At 38.0% G+C, this 22,252-nt stretch overlaps 2 protein-coding genes across 15 annotated transcripts in view; one reads left to right on the top strand and one right to left on the bottom strand.

Annotated features, from left to right (window-relative positions):
- LOC117303170 (carboxyl-terminal PDZ ligand of neuronal nitric oxide synthase protein-like) overlaps positions 1-9,407 on the top strand; it is a 60,318-nt gene extending 50,911 nt beyond the window's left edge. For all 3 annotated transcript variants that reach the window (XM_033787295.1, XM_033787296.1, XM_033787294.1), the window contains 5 exons: positions 135-243; positions 4,751-4,898; positions 5,306-5,469; positions 6,454-6,657; positions 7,041-9,407. In XM_033787295.1, the coding sequence (XP_033643186.1) occupies positions 135-243; positions 4,751-4,898; positions 5,306-5,469; positions 6,454-6,657; positions 7,041-8,192 (1,777 nt within the window). In that variant the 3' untranslated portion in view covers positions 8,193-9,407. The remainder of the gene's footprint in view (positions 1-134; positions 244-4,750; positions 4,899-5,305; positions 5,470-6,453; positions 6,658-7,040) is intronic.
- Positions 9,408-18,802: 9,395 nt separating this feature from the next.
- Positions 18,803-22,252, bottom strand: part of LOC117303459 (mucin-4-like) — a 73,278-nt gene continuing 69,828 nt past the window's right edge. For all 12 annotated transcript variants that reach the window (XM_033787661.1, XM_033787671.1, XM_033787663.1 and 9 more), the window contains 2 exons: positions 21,272-21,343; positions 18,803-19,384 (listed from right to left, as the gene is read on the bottom strand). In XM_033787661.1, coding sequence (XP_033643552.1) covers positions 19,325-19,384; positions 21,272-21,343 — 132 coding nt within the window. In that variant the 3' untranslated portion in view covers positions 18,803-19,324. The remainder of the gene's footprint in view (positions 19,385-21,271; positions 21,344-22,252) is intronic.

Below are 22,252 nucleotides of genomic sequence, written 5' to 3'. Positions count from 1 at the left end.
AAATCAGATTTCCTCCCCTGATGAAAAAAAAAAAAATCAATAATTTTTCACAGAATGGTCGTGGATGAATTCGGTGGGATTGGCCATGTTGACCTTTGACCTTTCTAATGTTGCTCTCCTTCCCCCAACCTCAGGGTTTTCTACGTCTCGCATGACTCCCAAGACTTAAAGATCTTCAGCTACATTGCACGAGATGGACAAACCAATATATTCAAGTGCAATGTCTTCAAATCACATAAGAAGGTAAGTTGAAGACTTGGCTGGGTCATAAATAAAAACGTGTTTGTTGGTCATAGCTTCACACGCGAAAATGAGTTATTTCCATTTAAGAAACATTGCATTTATACTGGTGCTGGTATTTTAAATTCTTTTTTTTTTAAGTAAAGCAATTTTTTTATGAAGGATTAAAATTGCATATAGTAAGAGGGCAAAGTGAATACCTGCCAAGATGAAATTTTAATTGTCATAATTTTACAATAACAAAAGTTAAAGTAAATCCAACTTGCTAAGTTGTGCTGTTGGATGTGTTATGAATTGAATATATAGTCTTTATTTAAATTTTGCTGTTTTTCTATTTTTAATATTAATTAATGTTTTTATAAACATTTTTTTATATTAATACAATTTTAAAATTTTAATGTGTATGTAGCGGCTGGGCTCCTCTGAAAACAGTGTTTCACTGAGAGGTTTCCCTAGGGTAAAGTAGAAAAAAAAATAAAATAAATAAAAATAAGAAAAAGCATTTAAAAAAACCGATCACCAGTTTTTTCCCCTCCAAATGGCTTCACTGTGAACAGGGAAATACAATTTTTCAATTTTTATTATACTGGTCTGGGTAACTGAGCTGGTCACCGCACCGACAGTACAGAGAAAGAAAACATCCCCTCCAGATTAGTTTTACTGATTGCGAGGAGGAAGTCACATTGGACAGAGACCGTTGTGGGAATAAACCCAAACAGTAATCCGTAGGAATTAAACGAGAAATAAGCGCGTGGTGTCTTTATTAGATTAGTCATACGGCTGATCACCTCTGCATCTGTAACTGTAACGTGTGCGGCACTCCCTGCAGCTAAGAGTTCAAGAGACTGGCGATGTTCTGTCGTTGAAGTTTAATAATACTCAGTTCTCTTATAGGGTTTTATCACACCACTAGGGGCGTATCAAAGTGCTGAGTATTTACTTTTTTAGAGGTACAGCAGCTTTCGAAGGGGGGCATGGTTGACTTGTGCGTAAAGCGCTCGCGTCTCACCAAGGTGACCCCGGTTCGATTCCCGGCCAGGGCCATATGTTCTTCCTCCCTCAGAAAAAAAAACAAACACTTTCAATCTTGGCAGTGCTCCGTGGTCATAATGGGTTGATGTGGCTGGCAGCCAAAAGGCACCCTTGCATGCCTGCCTCTCGAACACGTTGTAGCCGCATCCTTCACAAGTCAGCTCTTAGCTGCGAGTAAGGATGATTAGCCCCCCGAAATTTGTATTATTATTATAAAGCATTTTGGGAATCTACTCCTCGGTAGTAGAATAAAGAAAAACAGCTCTCTCGCAACAAATTCTACCTGGTAGGTAGATACACACATGGTGTTATCGCAAGCCAAATATATATCGATACCTCACCATGCAATGCCTCAAATCCTTTACATATTTTGAGAATCATTTCACTTCAAAGTAATGTGGTTATGGGAAAAGGTTTTTGAATCTAAGAAACGTTTCAGTCAGATACGATTGTCTTTACCAACTACGATTACTCCTACTGCGTGAACATAACCACTTTTCAGCAATATCTCAAACGCACAACCTTTTGAAACGAAATAATAATTAAAAAACGTCACCTCCGATACCTACGTATGCATATAAAATGCATCTGCTATCGGAGTTGAGTATTTTCGACAGATATAGGGAGATTCTAGTACTGAAAATGCGTCACCTCCAATACCATTGCATCTCTATGCATGTGTACGTAGCCATCGGAGGTTAGAATTTGTTTGCATAGATATAATGGAAATCCCTATAGATTTAGGGAGATTCTATTACAGAAAATACGTCACCTCCGTTACTGTTTACTGTCTCTACGCATACATGTATGTTGCTATCGAAGGTGTGTATTTTCTTAGATAGAATAAGATATCCAAACAGATTTAGGGATATTTTTTGGTATACATTTTACATCTGCATTAAAATAGGATTGAAACAATCCAACAGTTCCAAAAACCGATAATACAGTACGTGTATATGCTTCTCTTTAAAGCCATTGGACCCTTTCGGTATACAGTATTGTCCAAGACCCACACTTCGTGTATCACAACTTATATGTAAAATAACAAACCTGTGAAAATTTAGGCTCAATTGGTCATCGGAGTCGGGAGAAAATAACGGGAAAACCCACTCCAGTTTTCGCGCGTTTCGCCATGTCATGACATGTGTTTAAAATAAATCCGTAATTCTCGCTATCGAGAATTGATCTTGTTTTACTGTTTCCTCAAAAAGTAAAGCATTTCATGGAATAATATTTCATGAGAAGTCTTTCACCACTACCTTCTGTAAACCCTGTAAGTTATTTGTAAATCTGTGAACTTTTATTTTTTTTTTCTGTACCGAAAGGGTCCAATGGCTTTAAGTAGAAAATATTAATAGACAACAATTTTTTGCCCTACGAAGTAAATGCAGCAAACGCCGACACCTTATTCTCCTGTCCCTGCTGGCACACTTTGAGTTTATCCTGCAGCCAAAATTTATACAGAACGGAAAGCACTTGAGTAGGGCTTTTTTGACAGTGTTAATACATGTCCTGATCCATTAAATATTGAGGGAGGTAACACTCATGTATTTTTTTATTTACTCTGACAGCCTTGGGTTCGCTTGGAAGTAGGTAAACCCTTTTTATTTTGTCTGGGAAATTGTTTTGGGCTTTCCGGTTAGGTAGCTTTTGGCAAATGTAGGCATGCATTGTCATGTAAAAGATCCATCACAAAATTGGTCTTAGAGGTGATTTTTTTTTCCCTTTTCTAGAACCTTTAAAAACGAAACACCACAGGAAATAATTTTTTTTTTTTTATCTGTAATTTTTTTAAAAACATTTTTCTTTCTTTTTAAAATGGAGAGGTTGAGATATTGCGAATTTCATTCCTCTCTATAAACTTACACCTTGGGTGGAAACTTGGCAAAACAACATAGTACCTGATTTTAAAATCTTCTTAGAGATCTCTACATTTGTACCCAAACTTGGGAATTGGCGAGTGAGTGCGTCAGGCTGATGAAAAAAGATATGCAAACCTCTTTGTTAGTTCAAGAAAGGGACATGGCTCCTAAGAATATGCACTCTATGCGATCAGCACCCCCTTGGACTTGAGTTTATTTATTTATTCAGTTTTTTTTATTACCTTGTGGAAATATTATAATACTGTTACCCATTTTTTATGCAACGTTTTATCACACCCAAGCAGGCGTATCAGTTTTCGCATGGCAGGCATGCAGAATTATGTTTGAATTAAGAGACCTGAATAAAACATTCATAAACTCATATGTTTAGAGGAAAGTCAAAACTCCAAAATGAAAACTGGGGACGTTTTTAAATGTCAAGATACTCAGATGTCAAAATTGATGGATATCAAATCATTCAGAAATGTTATATTGTTATTGTGGAGACACAAATACATCTTTAATGTACGAGGTGCTCGAAAAACTGTCAGTCACATTTCCAGCTTTAACAGCTGCAACTACATTTTATGAAGTGTGTTTCATTTTTGCCTAAAAGCTTTGGACCATCTCCCTCAAGACCAACGTCCCATTTTTTCATATTACGGGCAGCCATTTAGATGCCATAGGGATTAGGTAACCATGGTAACTAAGTTCCTGAGCCCTTCTTACGGCTCTATTGCCCTCCTCATACTGTCTCCGAAATGACTCTAGGGTAAAACGCTCCTTAGATGAGTAAAGAATCCTTCTCTCCGGTATATCCATTTCGGTGTTTGTCGACACTTCATCCCGTTTTGGTTTTCCATTTTTTGTATACCCCTCTCTCCATTTGGTATTCACGGACTTTCTTTACATTCTAAGCAATGAATAGTCTGTCTGTAGAGGTTTTATGAGAAGCTCAGTGGAAAAGTCTCCTAAGAATTCTAAAATGCATTTATAGTTCTCTGAAAGGAATATTGGCTCTTGGGTTTTGCTCTGATCGTCTCCGGGAGTAATAGGGGTGGGGGTAATAATGGCAGTGTTTGCTTCCTCTCTTTTTTCCCCTCTTTCTGTATATACTCCAGTTATTTTAATTTGGGTCAAAGTCCAAATTTTCTGCAGATCCTAAAATAGTCTTAAATTAAACCTTTTAAATGCAAGGTCTTAAGAAGCATTCATAAGTACTAAGTTCAGTTATGTGAGGTCTTAGCAAATGGATGCAGAATATAACAAGTTTTTCAAGCTGGCAACTTTGCATAGCATTTATATTTGACAGTGATGTATTCTGAGACCCAATTATGTAGCTCCTTATAAGGGTTTACAAGGTGCTACTGCGCATTTAGCAGCCACAGCCAGGAACACTAGGGAACCCCTTCTCTTTTCGATAAGTGCACTGGGTTCTTTAACATGCGTGACACAAAACATGGGACCAACAGCTTTTTTGCCCATCCGAAGGACGAAGCAATAAGTAAGTGTCTTGCTTAAGGACACAAGTGTCACGGCGTGGAATTCGAACCCACACTCTGCTGTATAGAAACACCAGAGTTTGAATTCGGTCGATTGTTCGATTTTACCCACAGAGTCAGGCAATGCGTATTGTACGCAGCATCGGACAAGCCTTTGAGGTATGTCACAAGCTGAGTATACAGCACGCATCCACAACGGGTGACGGACAGGCTGACGGAGAGAGTGACAAACAGGGTGAGGAGCAAACCAGCCCCAGTCATGGTAAGTTTCAGCTTCATTAGTTGTCAAGTTTTTGAGAAGAACAAAATAGGAAAATCACAGAGCAATGTTTCAGGATAGGTCGCAAAAATTGTTGTACATAACATGCTAAAACAATTTTTGTCTGAATATGACAAAAATCATTTTTGTAAATTTTACTAATTTCTCAAAAACAACAGCACCTCAGCAATTAATATTTTCAGGAAAACTTTCTCCCATCATTATCTTTAAACCGTATAAATTTAGTGTAAATCTGTGAACAATTGTGTTCTGTGTCACACAAAAAAAACACCACCAAACCCTTTAAGTTGCTGAATGGTGTTTGAATAGAGTGTGGACAGGTTCAAATTAAATCACTCAAAGGGGTTAGGATTAAAACCAAAAACCGATGCTACATTTTTCTTCTACAGATCGAGCTGTCGACGGTGGTAACGAGGCCTCGTCTCGACCAGTCTCGAGAGACATCACTAAGGAGAACATGAAAGTGGAGGAGATCGAGAAGAAGGTGCCCGAACGCTCGGCCAGCGCCCAACCGGCGGAGATAAACAAACATTCCTTCTTTGCTCATCAAAGAGTAAGTGCAAACGCTAAGAATATGTGTTGTGTTATTCTGTGAAGAGGTGGACTTATCGATACAAACCTCTTTCTTACTGTAGGTCTGACCTCTTCATTTTGTCGCACCAACGTTATTCCTAGTGGTGTACAGGCATGCAACTCTTCCGCGTTTCCGCGGAATTCCGCGTTTTATAAATTTATTTAATATATATATATTTTTTTCAGATTTTCTTTTTTTTTAGCCTAATAAATGCCTGGCAACAACAGTGTACAACTACAATCATGTAAAATAAGCCTAGTACATGCTAAAAATGCACCTAAGGGCATATTAAACTTCAACATTTTCTAGGGTACCATTGTGGGTAACATGTCCCGTGGCGTTTCGGCTGCCTCGCTCCGCACTTGCGTTGTGCCTTTGAAAATTGTCCTCTTTTTTGTTCAACGGGCAGTTGCATGCCTGACGTTTTGTTGTTCTTTCACAGAATGCCTTGCTCAGTCATAAGTCTAACTCATAGAGTTTTATATAAGAACTAGAGGGCGCACTGGCCTACATACGCTGCCCGGCATGCGCGCATGCGGCCATTTTCTATGTTGACAAAACAGCATCGCACATAATGGCGCGCGTGTGTCCTTGCAGTCCCGTCACTTTTGTACAAGCAGCATAACTAGTATGCCCACTAGTTCTTATATATAACTCTATGGTCTAACTTTACAATATTAAAAATAAACTGGATATTTTAAGTCCTGTGGTAGATCCTTTCTGTGTTACAGACTTTGCGGAATGCTGTCAAATAGCATATGTACATTCAAACTGTGCAGAGATATAGAACAGACATCCATTCCGCTAGCTTATTCTCACGACCTTCATCTGTGTGGAATTCCTTGCCTGGTGCATGTCTCCCTCCTTTATACACGGTGGTTTACAGTACTTTCCACTTATCAGTGTAAAATGGTGTAAGGCTAAAACCAAATAATATTGTCCCTCTTCTGTTTCCATTCTCAGTACTCGGCCTTTGTCCCGCCAGTAAGCATGGGCTATGATGAAGCTGGGATGACCCATATGGCGTCGCTGTCGCTGTACCACCAACGGCAACTTCTGCAGCAGCAACTGCAGCAGCAGGAAGCCCAGACGCAGGTCGCCCTGGCTCAAGTTCAACTCCTCAAAGATCAACTGTCAGCAGAGACGTCAGCGAGAATGGAATCACAGGTCAGTGGGTTTTGCATATGTTTTTATTGTATTATATGAGATATTGAATAGCATCACAAAGCCACGAACGGCCACTTCAATGTGAAGGCCACTTCTTGGTGACGGCTACACAGATCTGATTTGGGCTTTCAATAAAAATCACTTGTTTCCAGGGGCATGTTGCCACCTACTCATGGGGTGAAACAAGGTTATGCCCTTTACACTTCGTAAGGATGTAGGCATGGGTATCATCCCCTAGAAGCCTGGCTGGTAGAGCAGAATGCACTACCTTCCACCCGATTCTGTTTTCATGTCTGTCTTGAGCAATGGTAACTTATGCATGGGGGTCTTCACATGGAATCAAAGATCTTTATCAAAGTAACCATCATTTCTGTCGCTTACAGGCACGTATCCACCAGCTCATGGTCCACAATCGTGAGCTTCTGATGCATCAGCAGGAGTTGGTCCTTCACATCCAGGAGCTGGAGATGAAATTCACCGGTGCCACGCACAGCCCTGGTAACCCATTTAGCAACAACGCCTCAGTGATGTCACCTCCCGTTGAGACGGTCACACCCAGGTCTGGCGGGGTCTTACTGCCGGAGTTCGCCTCACTCGCTGACAGTCTTCCCTTCGATCTGGTAGACCAACAAGTCGAAGAGCCCGAAACAGAGGACCTCTTTGATAACTACGAGGCTATTAAGAAGCATCGGGAGGAGACAACAAGGTTGAATCTAGCAGAGAGGCAGGCTAGAGATCGAAGTAGCAGCAGCACCACGGACAGTAACAATGACCTCTTCAGTCATGGTCCGACCCTTCCAGATGGTCACAACGTCGACGACTACGATGATAGTTACATAAATGAAAGCCAGGAAGAGCTGGTCACAACGAGCTTGAAGAAGCTAAACATTCTCTCAGATCCTCTCGATGGGGATGTATTCGGGACTGAAGAGAACATGTTTGACACGCCGACGATTGAGCGGCCGAAGAAGTACAGCAAGGAGCGTGCCTCCACGCCAAATGGAGGAGTTCGCGTTATCGTACCGGTGCCTTTGCAGGACTCGACGGGGAACAAACTGGAACTTAACGTCTCCCCGATACCAGAGGCTTCTTCCAGTATTGCTCAGCAGCAGCAGCGTCGGCAGAAAAACAGCACCAGTAGCTCAAAGCACGCGAACAAGCTCGACATCTCAACTAACAACAACAACAGCAGCTGGCTTACAGACTCATCTGGAACACTCACGGAGCAGTCACCAGTCGACTTGAGTCACACTTCACGCGGCCAAAGCGCCTCGGACTCGAGACTCACCAAGAGCACTATTCAATATCCAAGACCTGTCTTACACTCAACATCCCTCAACAGCCAAAGTCCTGGCGTACAATCCGACGGAAGCATGAGTCCCTTCGGGAATGAGTTATCGATACCCGAAACCAAACTCCACATCAGTTTCTCGGATGATGAGAACACTGAGAACTCGGAGGACTCTGGGGTTCCGCGGCCTCCCCGAGCCTTAGAGTCGATGAACTTTGATGAGTTGGAAGTCTTGGAGACATAGAGAATGTAGCGACGGATGAGACGAGAGGAAAATTAACACTGGCCAAATTGTAAATATAATAGAAAAATGCTGAGGGAATGTTAAACATTTACAGCTTTTTGTATATATCCGAGCATTTTGTGCATGTACATGGTGTAGATGATTAACTAACCATGTACACTAAATATTTTTTTCCAGTTTACGAACTGAGAAGCTGCTTATTTTTCCCAGAAAAGTTGCATCAAGTGTGAAACAAAACAGGTGATAATTCCCCAGGAATCTCCTGGGGTGTTATTTTTTAGGGGAATTGGTCTGATAGTGTGAACAGACAAGAAAGGTATGTACATTCAGTTTGATCTCATGATATGATAAGATTTGCCAAAGCAGCTATTTGTTTGTTATCTCTGTGTTAAAGCTACTAGCTCAGAGATCATGATAACTGTGTAAAGTTCTTAAAGATGTAAAAAGGATGTAGTAGTAGTAAACAAAACATGTTAAATTCTGTACCAGCGTGTGTGTGTTCAAAGTTATCAGAAATTAAAATTATGCTGCCGACTTTGTACAAAATAAGAGCAAATTCTTTCCCTTTAACACCTTTTCAGTCGTTCTAACTCTTCTCAATTTTGTTGAGGGAAAGTTGACAACATGTAAATATTTTTGAATTAAAATCTGAATATGTTTTGTACTTTTAGTTGAGCTTGGCTGTATTAAGAACTGGCTGTTTTATCTGTACGCAAAAAAACAGGGTATTTATCAGATATTAGGGGGAAACTTAAACAGCGGTTTTTCATAACAGGTAAACATGCAAGAGTTTGTGTGAAATATTTTTGATAAGTGTAGTTTTGTGGTGGTGTTTTGGGCGTTGTTAACTTGCCATGAAATGAATGAAATTTATTCCGGCAGCTTCTTAATTCTCTTTCTCTCTCTTTTGTACATTGTGTAGATAATCATTGAAAAGATATTCTCGTAACAAATTTCTGCAGAAAATTTTTGTCAGAGTAGGCTGAAGTTAAATTTGAAAACTTGGACAAACCTTTGAAAAGTTAAAAGATTAGGGAAAAAACTTGTAGGAAATTCTTGAATCTTTTGAATAAACTGAAAGTTTTTAAAATGAATTCATTAGGTGGGGAATATATTTGAGAAACAAAATGGTTACCATAAAAGAATGTTTTTTTTTTAGCGTTAAAGGCAGTGGACACTATTGATAATTACTCAAAATAATTATCATCATAAAACCTTTCTTGATTATGAGTAATGGGGAGAGGTTGATGGTATAAAACATTGTGAGAAACAGCTCCCTCTGAAGTGACGTAGTTTTCGAGAAAGAAGTAATTTGATTTCGAGACCTCAAGTTTAGAATTTGAGGTCTCGAAATCAAGCATCAGAAAGCACACATCTTCGTGTAACAATAGTGTTTTTTCTTTCATTATTATCTCGCAAACTGGATTGAGCTCAAATTTTCACAGGTTGGTTTTTTTATGCTTATGTTGAGATACACCAAGTGAGAAGACTGGTCTTTGACAATTACCAATAGTGTCCACTGTCTTTAAGTCATGTAGTTTGAGCACATTGTACTGACTAGGAACACAGAAATAAACTTACTTGCACATTCTCAACATAGTAAAACGAACTTGCTGTGGTAAGACTTGAGTATACAACCTCCTAAGTGTAGTGTGAGTATAACTTTGATTGTTAGTAATTAAACTTCTCATTTCCGATGAGTACAACAACCTCCTCATGAGCTCTCAAATGTGAGTCCTACATCTTAGAGCCGAAGTCCAAGTAATTTTTAGTAATTTGACTCCTCATGAGTTATTTAGAGTGAGTGTAACAAACTACAGTTGAATTCTTAGTGCAACAAGCTCAAGTTGTAGGCAATGAATGTTTCTTCTCGTGAGTTATGAGTAGTTCAACAACTATGAGAAGTACATACAGAAGTTGAAGTCTTTGTGTATAAAAACTCAAACTGTTGTCGAGTGTACTTCTCGTGAGTCAGTTAGTAGTTCAGTATTACAACCTAAAGTTTTAAAGTCTTAGTGCAACAAACTCATGTCATACATGTAGGCAAGATGACTTCAGAAGAGTTATTTTGCATATGATTAATACAACTACATTCTAAGAGTTTAAGTCTGGGTACCAAAACTCAACATTTGGCGAAAAACACTCATGAGTCATATAGTAGTTGAGTATTAACATACAATGTAGTTAAATTGTAGGCGAGCAGGCTTCTCATTAGTTTTCTTGAACACTAGCAAATTCTTGTAATGAAATGACATTGTGTGTAAATAATTCTGCATTGAAACGAAGTCATTTCTAAAGAACTACTTAAGAAGATATTTAGATATTGTGTTAGCTTTTCGGTGATAAGACACTCAAAATCTTAAATATAAATTACGACGCAAAGCGTTTCATCTTTCATGTTTATAAAAAGAAACATTACAACTGGGGATTTGTTTTTAGATGCTGCTGCTTAGCACAGAATGTTGCACCTTCATGAACGGCGTCTTGTCCCAATTTCTTATAGCTGTTTAAGCAGCAAACAATGTTTAACAAACTCCTGCTTAGCATTGAAGCGAGTAGAATACCAATCACAACTCGTACATGTGGAATAGTTACTTAGCTGGTTTCCGTATTCAGCTGTCTTTGGTTGATAGAATTGGGCCTCGGTTTTGCAATACGTATGAAAAATACTTGCGATTTAAACAGGCTGATAATTGATGTACATATTTTCATTTAGGGAGATAAAGTAAACTGGAATTAATTGGTGTTTTTTTGTGCATAAATTATTTGAAGAGACCACAGCTTTTCATGGGCCATGGTTGAAAAGTGTTTATGTTTCTTTCCTTGCATTCTAATGATTGATCATGAGGAAGTCATGTTGATGTTTTTCTGTGCATATTTATTTTTCAGAAAGAAAGGTGCAACAGTCGAATGTGGGGCAAAAGTATAATAATTTTGTTAAAATCAAAGGTTCCAATATTTAAACGATGCAAACTAATGGATGAGCTTTTGATCACAGAAGGTGCTGTAAATGTTTGTAGCCTCTTGTGACATCGATGTCTATGGCTGGATCACCGTGGCAACATACATTGAAGCACGATAGACTGCCCTTGGCAACAGCCATAGCAACACACACAGCCACATCCACCTATTCGATCATTGCTTGAGGGGGAAAAAAAGTCTGATCCTTGTACTAGCATGATGATATATAGTACTTATTATTCATCATGTACACAGGGAATAAGACAAGGAGGTGACAGCACCATTTGTTCCTGATTTTTCAAGGTGTCTTATTCTTGTACAAATTTAACACCAACTGAGCTTTCAGAAGACCATTGCTGTACCTTTCCTTCCGAACAATGCTTTTGTTAATTTCTCATCCAATTCAGAAGTATGTATTTCGTTACCACCTAGATATGTATGATAAGGTATTTAGTAACAGAAGAGTATACATTTGAAACAGTAATTGTAATATAATTGTTTTTAACAAAAGTATTGTTCCTGATGCAAAGTATGTGAAATATTTAAATTAGAGCAAAGTGTATTTTTATGTGAGAACAAAATGAAGAGTTTATATTTAGCATTTTAATTAGGACCTGCTGCATATTCATGTTTATATTAAGTTGAGGTCGTATGCATTATTCATGTATGGAGATGTTTAATTCATGTTTGGAAGATGTTAATAAGATGTTTTTTTGTGATGCACGTTTTCAGGTAGATGCATGTTTGCATGGTCAATCAGTAATTATTTGTATTCAGGATTTTGGAGTTATTTTATACTTCAACATTTTTGATTATCTGGCGTAGACCTGGACCCTAATCTCATAGAGCTTTTTGAGCAGAACATCTCACTGCTTAGTATAAGAATTAACAATTTGTGTGATATGTTTCTCTGCTGATTTTTTGGTTTACAGCTAAAAGTTATGTCTGTGTATTAGCAAAGTTGAATGCATGAACAACTCTATGAAGTTGACACAGCATTTTGCGTTCTCTAGCTGTGGAAATAGTCAATATGTGGGATGGTCATGTGCTAAGCATCAGTATATTTTTATTGGTGTACTGTGGATGGCTAGTATTTCTGTAATGGTCAATTGTGCATCGTGGACCTAAATTCGTTGCACTGCTTTTCTTAGTGTCTTATTTTACAGCTTTAAAGAGCTCGGGCAACATATCTTTCCCATGCTGTAGGCCTACAGTAAAAAATTGAATCATTGAATAATATTCCTCCTTTCAAATCTTATATGTGAATTTTTTGGCCCCCAAGAAAAACCGGCCAAATCGTTATTCAAGGAACTCGTCCGATCCAAGGCAACGTGTTCCTTTAACTGTTGTGTGTTGTGGCCGAATGGTTAGCTTAGGTTGGACTCCTCTGTGGACTGAGACTGACGTCCTACCAGGGCTAGGCGAACGGTTCTTCCTTCCTCTTTCTCCATGCTCATACCTGCCAACTGTTTAGATTGAATTTAAATGAAGATGTTTTTACTCGCACTTTGTAAAATACTGCACTTTCACGACCACACAACACGAGCACCCCTATACCACACCTTGGACAAGCAGTTAGCTTTCTAAGTGGTTATTCATCAAGCAGGTTGCAAATAATCAGAACATTTCTATTTGTGACGAGAGACAGCAATGAACCAGATCCAAATGTTCTGGCAAAAGAGGGTTTTATTTGCTTTGAACAGTAGAGATTTTTCTCTGAGACAGTATACAATTATTTCACGCTGTAACGGGGTCCATGGGGACTTGTACACCCGAGGGGGGGAAATGGCACCCAAAGCGACTGAGGGTGCCATTTTCCCCCGAGGGTGTACAAAACCCAAGGGCTCCGTAGCGTTCCAACAATTGTTTTGTTATACCTTGGTATCATTATTCTTCTAATTGTATAAGGTTTTAAATACTTACATGTATCTCATTTGTATGTGTACATTTATTGAGCTTAACTTGCACGGCTTCTTGTGTTGGTTTCTCGTTAAACTTGCGTTCCTATTTTGAAGGTTTCAATGTTGGCAGGTATCAAGTTTGTTTCAACAACTATATTCTCAAACCAACTTTCAACTTTGTATTGTCAAATTCAAGGGCCACACATTCCTTTTTCTCGTATTGTTGTATTCATTTTTTTTCAAATGTGGTCCAAAGTATGTATGTTGGGAATCAAATGTGTGTAGGATTATCATCAAAATACAGGTAGCTCATTTGTGTAAATATGTTTTCATAATGATTTGCCAGTCATGTTACCATAATGGTGTTTTTAATTATTGTATGTGTATAGTGATATTTTGTGTAATCCAAATATGAATATTGACTTGATGATAAAGAAACTAAAGAAATAAACAAAATTTAAGAAGCTACAAATGTTATTGTTTTTCCAACTGTGAATTGTTTGTTATGGTTGGGCTATTGCCTTATGTACTTATAAAATATTGCTTGAAAAGTGTACAAGGCTTATAAATAGCCTTGTGAACTTATCAAATTTTGCCTGAAAATTATCACAAGGCCATAGCCTTATGAACTTATCAAATTTGGCCTGAAAATTATCGCAAGGCCTTGTGAACTTATCATCTTTGGCCTGAAAATTTTCACAAGGCTATAGCCTTGTGTACTTATCATAATTTGCCTGGAAATTATCATAAGGCTACCCTTGTGAACTTATCAAATTTTGCCTGGAAATTATCACAAGGCTATATATATAGCCTTGTGAACTTATCAAATGTTGCCTGGAAATTATCACAAGGCCTTGTGAACTTATCAAATTTTGCCTGAAAATTTTCACAAGGCTGTATAGCCTTGTGAACTTATCATAATTTGCCTGGAAATTATCACAAGGCTTTGTGAACTTATCAAATTTTGCCTGAAAATTATCACAAGGCTATAGCCTTGTGAACTTATAATTTGCCTGAAAATTATCACAAGGCTATAGCCTTGTGAACTTATCAATTTTTGCCTGAACATTTTCACGAGCTATAGCCTTGTGAACTAATCAAATTTTGCCTGAAAATTATCACAAGGCCTGAAAATTATTAACTTATCAAATTTTGCCTGAAAATATCACAAGGCTATAGCCTTGTGAACTTATCAAATTTTGCCTGAAAATGACACAAGGCTATAGCCTTGTGAACTTATCAAATTTTGCCTGAAAATGACACAAGGCTATAGCCTTACGAACTTATCAAATTTTGCCTGAAAATTATCACAAGGCTATAATAAGCCTTGTGAACTTATCAAATTTTGCCTGAACCTATCATAATTTGCCTGGAATATATCATAAGGCAATATATCATGTGAACTTATCATATTTTGCATGGAAATTATGGAAATTATCACAAGGCTATAGCCTTGTGAACTTATCAAATTTTGCCTGAAAATCATCACAAGGCTGAAAATTATCACAAGGCTATAGCCTTGTGAACTTATCAAATTTTGCCTGAAAATGACACAAGGCTATAGCCTTGTGAACTTATCAAATTTTGCCTGAAAATTATCACAAGGCAATAGCCTTGTGAACTTATCAAATTTTGCCTGAAAATTATCACAAGGCTATAAACCTTGTGAACTTATCAAATTTTGCCTGAAAATGACACAAGGCTATAGCCTTGTGAACTTATCAAATTTTGCCTGAAAATGACACAAGGCTATAGCCTTACGAACTTATCAAATTTTGCCTGAAAATTATCACAAGGCTATAATAAGCCTTGTGAACTTATCAAATTTTGCCTGAACTTATCATAATTTGCCTGGAAATTATCACAAGGCTATAATAAGCCTTGTGAACTTATCAAATTTTGCCTGAAAATGTTCACAAGGCTATAGCCTTGTGAACTTATCATAATTTGCCTGGAAATTATCGTAAGGCTTTGTGAACTTATCAAATTTTGCCTGAAAATTATCACAAGGCTATAGCCTTGTGAACTTATCAAATTTTGCCTGAAAATCATCACAAGGCTATAGCCTTGTGAACTTATCATATTTTGCCTGGAAATTATCACAAGGCTATAGCCTTGTGAACTTATCAAATTTTGCCTGAAAATTATCACAAGGCTATAGCCTTGTGAACTTATCAAATTTTGCCTGAAAATCATCACAAGGCTATAGCCTTGTGAACTTATCATATTTTGCCTGGAAATTATCACAAGGCTATAGCCTTGTGAACTTATCAAATTTTGCCTGAAAATCATCACAAGGCTGAAAATTATCACAAGGCTATAGCCTTGTGAACTTATCAAATTTTGCCTGAAAATTATCACAAGGCAATAGCCTTGTGAACTTATCAAATTTTGCCTGAAAATTATCACAAGGCTATAAACCTTGTGAACTAATCAATTTTTGCCTGAAAATCATCACAAGGCTATAGCCTTGTGAACTTATCAAATTTTGCCTGAAAATGACACAAGGCTATAGCCTTGTGAACTTATCAAATTTTGCCTGAAAATGACACAAGGCTATAGCCTTACGAACTTATCAAATTTTGCCTGAAAATTATCACAAGGCTATGATAAGCCTTGTGAACTTATCAAATTTTGCCTGAACTTATCATAATTTGCCTGGAAATTATCACAAGGCTATAATAAGCCTTGTGAACTTATCAAATTTTGCCTGAAAATGTTCACAAGGCTATAGCCTTGTGAACTTATCATAATTTGCCTGGAAATTATCGTAAGGCTTTGTGAACTTATCAAATTTTGCCTGAAAATTATCACAAGGCTATAGCCTTGTGAACTTATCAAATTTTGCCTGTAAATCATCACAAGGCTATAGCCTTGTGAACTTATCATATTTTGCCTGGAAATTATCACAAGGCTATAGCCTTGTAAACTTATCATATTTTGCCTGGAAATTATCACAAGGCAATAGCCTTGTGAACTTATCATAATTTGCCTGGAAATTATCACAAGGCTATAATAAGCCTTGTGAACTTATCAAATTTTGCCTGAAAATGTTCACAAGGCTATAGCCTTGTGAACTTATCAAATTTTGCCTGTAAATCATCACAAGGCTATAGCCTTGTGAACTTATCATATTTGCCTGGAAATTATCACAAGGCTATAGCCTTGTAAACTTATCATATTTTGCCTGGAAATTATCACAAGGCAATAGCCTTGTGAACTTATCATATTTTGCCTGGAAATTATCACAAGGCTATAGCCTTGTGAACTTATCAAATTTTGCCTGAAAATTATCACAAGGCTATAGCCTTGTGAACTTATCATATTTTGCCTGGAAATTATCACAAGGCTATAGCCTTGTAAACTTATCATATTTTGCCTGGAAATTATCACAAGGCAATAGCCTTGTGAACTTATCATATTTTGCCTGAAAATTATCACAAGGCTATAATAAGCCTTGTGAACTTATCAAATTTTGCCTGAACTTATCATAATTTGCCTGGAAATTATCACAAGGCTATATATATAGCCTTGTGAACTTATCAAATTTTGCCTGAAAATGACACAAGGCTATAGCCTTACGAACTTATCAAATTTTGCCTGAAAATTATCACAAGGCTATAATAAGCCTTGTGAACTTATCAAATTTTGTCTGAAAATCATCACAAGGCTATAGCCTTGTGAACTTATCATATTTTGCCTGGAAATTATCACAAGGCTATAGCCTTGTGAACTTATCAAATTTTGCCTGAAAATGACACAAGGCTAGAGCCTTGTGAACTTATCATATTTTGCCTGGAAATTATCACAAGGCTAGAGCCTTGTAAACTTATCAAATTTTGCCTGAAAATTATCACAAGGCTATAATATTTTGCCTGGAAATTATCACAAGGCCTTGTGAACTTATCATATTTTGCCTGGAAATTATCACAAGGCTATATATATAGCCTTGTGAACTTATCAAATTTTGCCTGAAAATGACACAAGGCTAGAGCCTTGTGAACTGATCAAATTTTGCCTGAAAATTATCACAAGGCCTTGTGAACTTATCAAATTTTGCCTGAAAATTTTCGTGAACTAATCAAATTTAGCCTGAAAATGTTCACAACGTGAACTGATCAAATTTTGCCTGAAATTGACACTATAGTCTTGTGAACATGTCATATTTTGCCGACAAATTATCACAAGACTATAGCCTTGTGAACTTATCAAATTTGGCCTGAAAATGTTCACAAGGCTATTGAAAATTTTACCTGAAAACGTCCGAAGGTGAACTCATAAAAAAATTGCCTGAAAATTATTAACTTATCAATTTTTGCCTGAAAGTGACAAAAGGATAAGTCTTGTGAACTAATCAATTTTTTTTCCTGAAAATGTAACAGGCGACTCAACTATTGTTTGCTATAAAATGTTTTATTCAAAATTTAGTAAATAACAACTTTCAATATTAATAATAACAAAATAAAAGTAAAAATAGTTACACATTTTGTTTGTACTGCTTGTCTGTTTTCATAAGCCTATCATTATTTTTAATTTACATATACATTTGAAAGACAAGTGTATAAATCATGTTACATTGTCTGTGATTGAAAGATGCAGGAATACAACTAAAAATTCATATCCAGAAAGTAGGGTGAGTAACATTGCTCTTGTTTAATGATTGTCGGGTTTTCCCTGATTTCAAGGCATGACCATTTTGGTTTATTTTCTCAACACACAACTTGATCCTCTGTCAGCAGATGAGGCACCAAATCATGAAACAACTTGGCTACAAACAACATGTCCACCATGCGCTGGTTTTGAAGCCATGTCATCCAGCCGTCACAAGCTGTAAAAAATATCCCTAGATGCATTGCAGTATATTTCAAGATAGCATAACAATATGGGCAAATCAGTTGGTAAAAATTCAGAACCCTGTCCCCACAAAATTGCCGACAAAACAATATTTTTCTTTCGATCTCTCTAAAGCTCCCCCCAAAACTGCTTGGTGGTTTGATTGCTTTACAACACATAACAGTTGCAGCTGCTCAACAAATTGTTTTTACAGTAAGACATAAAAAATACTGAGTTAAATAATATTTTCTCTTCATACCAACATTTTAAACCCCAAAAGATACATTGTTAAACTAACTTTCTAAAATTTCAGTAAATTTCAGTTCAAGTAAATAATTTGTTCATCTCAACAAAACTACACAACTGCATGTGGCCATATTTCTCAGATTGGTGTGAGTAGTCCCTTTATACATAAACTAGCTTACGTATTAAACTGGCTCTGTACCAAACTGCTTATTGAGTAGACTGTTTGGGCATGGGACATGCAGAAATTAGCCAAACTATTCCATTCCCTTAAAGTAGTTGATGTGTAAGTTTCTACTTAAATTTGTAAATATGATGAATTTGTTACAGCATATCCTAACAATTACAATTGAGCCCATTCATGAGCTCACAGATTTACAAATAACTTACAGGGTTTACAGAAGGCAATGGTGAAAGACTTCTCTTGAAATATTATTCCATGAAATGCTTTACTTTTTGAGAAAACAGCAAAACAATATAAATTCTCGTTAACAAGAATTACGGATTTATTTGAAACACATGTCATGACACGGCGAAACGCGCGGAAACAAGGGTGGGCTTTTCCGTTGTTTTCTCCCGACTCCGATGACCGATTGAGCCTAAATTTTCACAGGTTTGTTATTTGATATAGAAGTTGTGGTACACAAAGTGTGGGCCTTGGACAATACTGTTTACCGAAATGGTCCAATGGCTTTAAATAAAGACAGCTGGGTTTTACCATTTCTTTTTTGTTTTGTTTTATAAAAACCAGTTCATATCATTCATGGGCCAAATCTAATAAAACTGCTAAGCCAATTTTTATAGAGCTGCTTAGCAAACAATTTTGCTTGACAACACTAAGACAAAAATATGCAGGAAACCAGTTTCATGTCATACATATGACATGGTATTTAAGCTGGTATACCTTTCCTGGTAATACGTACAATTGTATTTTGGTAGCTTAATTTGTGCCTAAGCAGCTGTATGAAATAGGGCACCGAAAAACTTACTTTATAAAACATTACCATTACATCTAAAAAGGATGTAAACAATGGCAAAAGTGATTAGTATGGTGACTTCATCACAATTTGCCTTACATTAACGATTAATAAATTTCTTATAGATCTTCAATAAAATTAAATAAAAAAGTAATCTCAAAGATTGCAGTTACCATACCTCTCACACAAGGTGTTTATACTCCAATCTCCTGGAAGCCTAATTTCTTCTGTAGGCAAGAGGATTCCTTGCCACGAGGCCTGTACCTCTCTCTTCACTCTGAGGAAAGATATCAAGAAATAAAGAACAGTTAGTTTCAACCCTTTAAGGACAGTGGACACTATTGGTTATTGTCAAAGACCAGTCTTCTCACTGAGCGTATCTAAACATACGCACAAATAACAAACCTGTGAAAATTGCAGCTCAATTGGTTGTCGAAGTTGCAAGATAACAATGAACGAAAAAACACCATTGTCACACGAAGCTGTGTGCTTTCAGCTGCTTGATTTTGAGACTTCAGAATTTAATTCTGCGATCTCAAAATCAAACTCATGGAAAATTACTTATTTATTGAAAAGTATGTTACTTCAGAGGGAGCCATTTCTCACTATGTTTTAAACAATCAACCTCTCCCCATCACTCGTTAACAAGTAAGGTTTTATGCTAATAATTATTTTGAGTAATTACCAATAGTGTCCACTGCCTTAAAGAGGCAACATTTGCCAAAAGTGGCTTGTGTATAAGGCACACACAGCAAACGGCCGCAAGATGACAGTTATTTTACTTTTGCCCTTCCCTGGAGGGCCTTTGCTTGTTATGATTGTATTGTCCGAAAAATTAAAATAAAATAAATTACATGGTTACTGTGCATATACATATGTGTGACATTAAAACAGACTATTGACTATTCACTATACATTCACTCACCCAAAAAAGTAATTGCCCAAAGTCCTAAGTTAAGAAGTATACTATCTAAATTTCTAACACAAAATCAATTTTTTGAATTGAAAAAAGTGTCTTGCTCAAAGACACTTTATAAATGTGACATGCCCCCCACAATCGAGTTCATTCAGGGGTCGATTTCAAAAAGAGTTGGGACTAGTCTTCACTTAACTAGTCCTAGAACTTAAGGCTAGTCCGAAGTTAAGACGAGTAACTCGTCCTAACTAACTCAAGAAAGGACTAGTCCTAAATCTTTGTGAAATCCACACCAGCTCACAGATAGACCGCTCGGCCACCATGACTGGGATCCACACCAGCTCACAGATAGACCGCTCGGCCACCATGACTGGGATCCACACCAGCTCACAGATAGACCGCTCGGCCACCATGACTGGGATCCACACCAGCTCACAGATAGACCGCTCGGCCACCATGACTGGGATCCACACCAGCTCACAGATAGACCGCTCGGCCACCATGACTGGGATCCACACCAGCTCACAGATAGACCGCTCGGCCACCATGACTGGGATCCACACCAGCTCACAGATAGACCGCTCGACCACCATGACTGGGATCCACACCAGCTCACAGATAGACCGCTCGGCCACCATGACTGGGATCCACACCAGCTCACAGATAGACCGCTCGGCCACCATGACTGGGATCCACACCAGCTCACAGATAGACCGCTCGGCCACCATGACTGGGATCCACACCAGCTCACAGATAGACCGCTCGGCCACCATGACTGGGATCCACACCAGCTCACAGATAGACCACTCGGCCACCATGACTGGGATCCACACCAGCTCACAGATAGACCGCTCGGCCACCATGACTGGGATCCACACCAGCTCACAGATAGACCGCTCGGCCACCATGACTGGGATCCACACCAGCTCACAGATAGACCGCTCGGCCACCATGACTGGGATCCACACCAGCTCACAGATAGACCGCTCGGCCACCATGACTGGGATCCACACCAGCTCACAGATAGACCGCTCGGCCACCATGACTGGGATCCACACCAGCTCACAGATAGACCGCTCGGCCACCATGAATGGGATCCACACCAGCTCACAGATAGACCGCTCGGCCACCATGACTGGGATCCACACCAGCTCACAGATAGACCACTCGGCCACCATGAATGGGATCCACACCAGCTCACAGATAGACCGCTCGGCCACCATGACTGAAATAGATAGTTTGACTTACCATGGCATCATGATGGTACTGTGCCTCCATTCCAGTCACTACATAAGGTCGTATGAATTCTTGATTCGGGTTCTGGGAAAAAACAAATCAAAATCAGTTAAGTCAAAATTAAAGGAAATCTGATTTTAATTCTGTTCAATATCAAAGTACACTTACTCAAATGCGATAACCTTCTCATAGTGTTTCCCTTTGTACTTATATTCAAATAAAAACAGTTGATAGCCTAAAACTTTATTTCTAAAATACAAAATTGTCTATACATGTTCTTTTCCCCGTTTTTTTTACTTGATCCTTTCCTTAATCCCTTCCCCCTTTACATATAAATACATATAAACGGATATGTATTTGTTCGTACTTGTGTATGCCTCTGAAGAAGGTCCAGTTTGGATCGCAAGCTAAGGCCATCTACCCTACTCAATGTACATATATATAGTGATCCTCTATATATATATATATATATAAAAAATTATAAAGAACATTTTGATAATGTAAAATACTGTCTAGTCTAGCAAACTTTTGAGCTGAAAGTCATTCGATCTTGTGGATTCGACCCTAAGGTTTGAGCCCTCAAAGTGAAATCCACCTGGATGTTTTTCCGCCATTGCTGAGACGCAAATATGCCCAGCAAAAATTGATAATCGCACCATAGGCTCCTCCGACCAACAATGTTGGAGCAATGTTGCATTGGTATTTGGATTGGTTGCAAACACACCATGCCACCTTTAAATGACCTTCGCATCAGTTAAAGTTGTGAGCAAAACAAAGTTTAGGAAAAGTTAGCTTTGACCTTGTGAATGCCTTGAACGCAGTTATTGTTTCCAGAACTTTTAGTTGCAATATCTTTCCTGCTGTTTCCATAGAAATCCACATTTTCTCAAAAGAAATCGCAGAGCGTTATATCAGATCGTCTGTTTTCTTAACAGTAAAGGCTTCATGATGACCTCATGAGAACAATTTTCCTGTGGGTGTTAAAGATTTTAT

The sequence above is a fragment of the Asterias rubens genome, chromosome 19 (assembly GCF_902459465.1).
Source record: "Asterias rubens chromosome 19, eAstRub1.3, whole genome shotgun sequence".
Taxonomy (NCBI): Eukaryota; Metazoa; Echinodermata; class Asteroidea; order Forcipulatida; family Asteriidae; genus Asterias; species Asterias rubens.
This window is presented reverse-complemented; position numbering and strand designations above follow the sequence as displayed.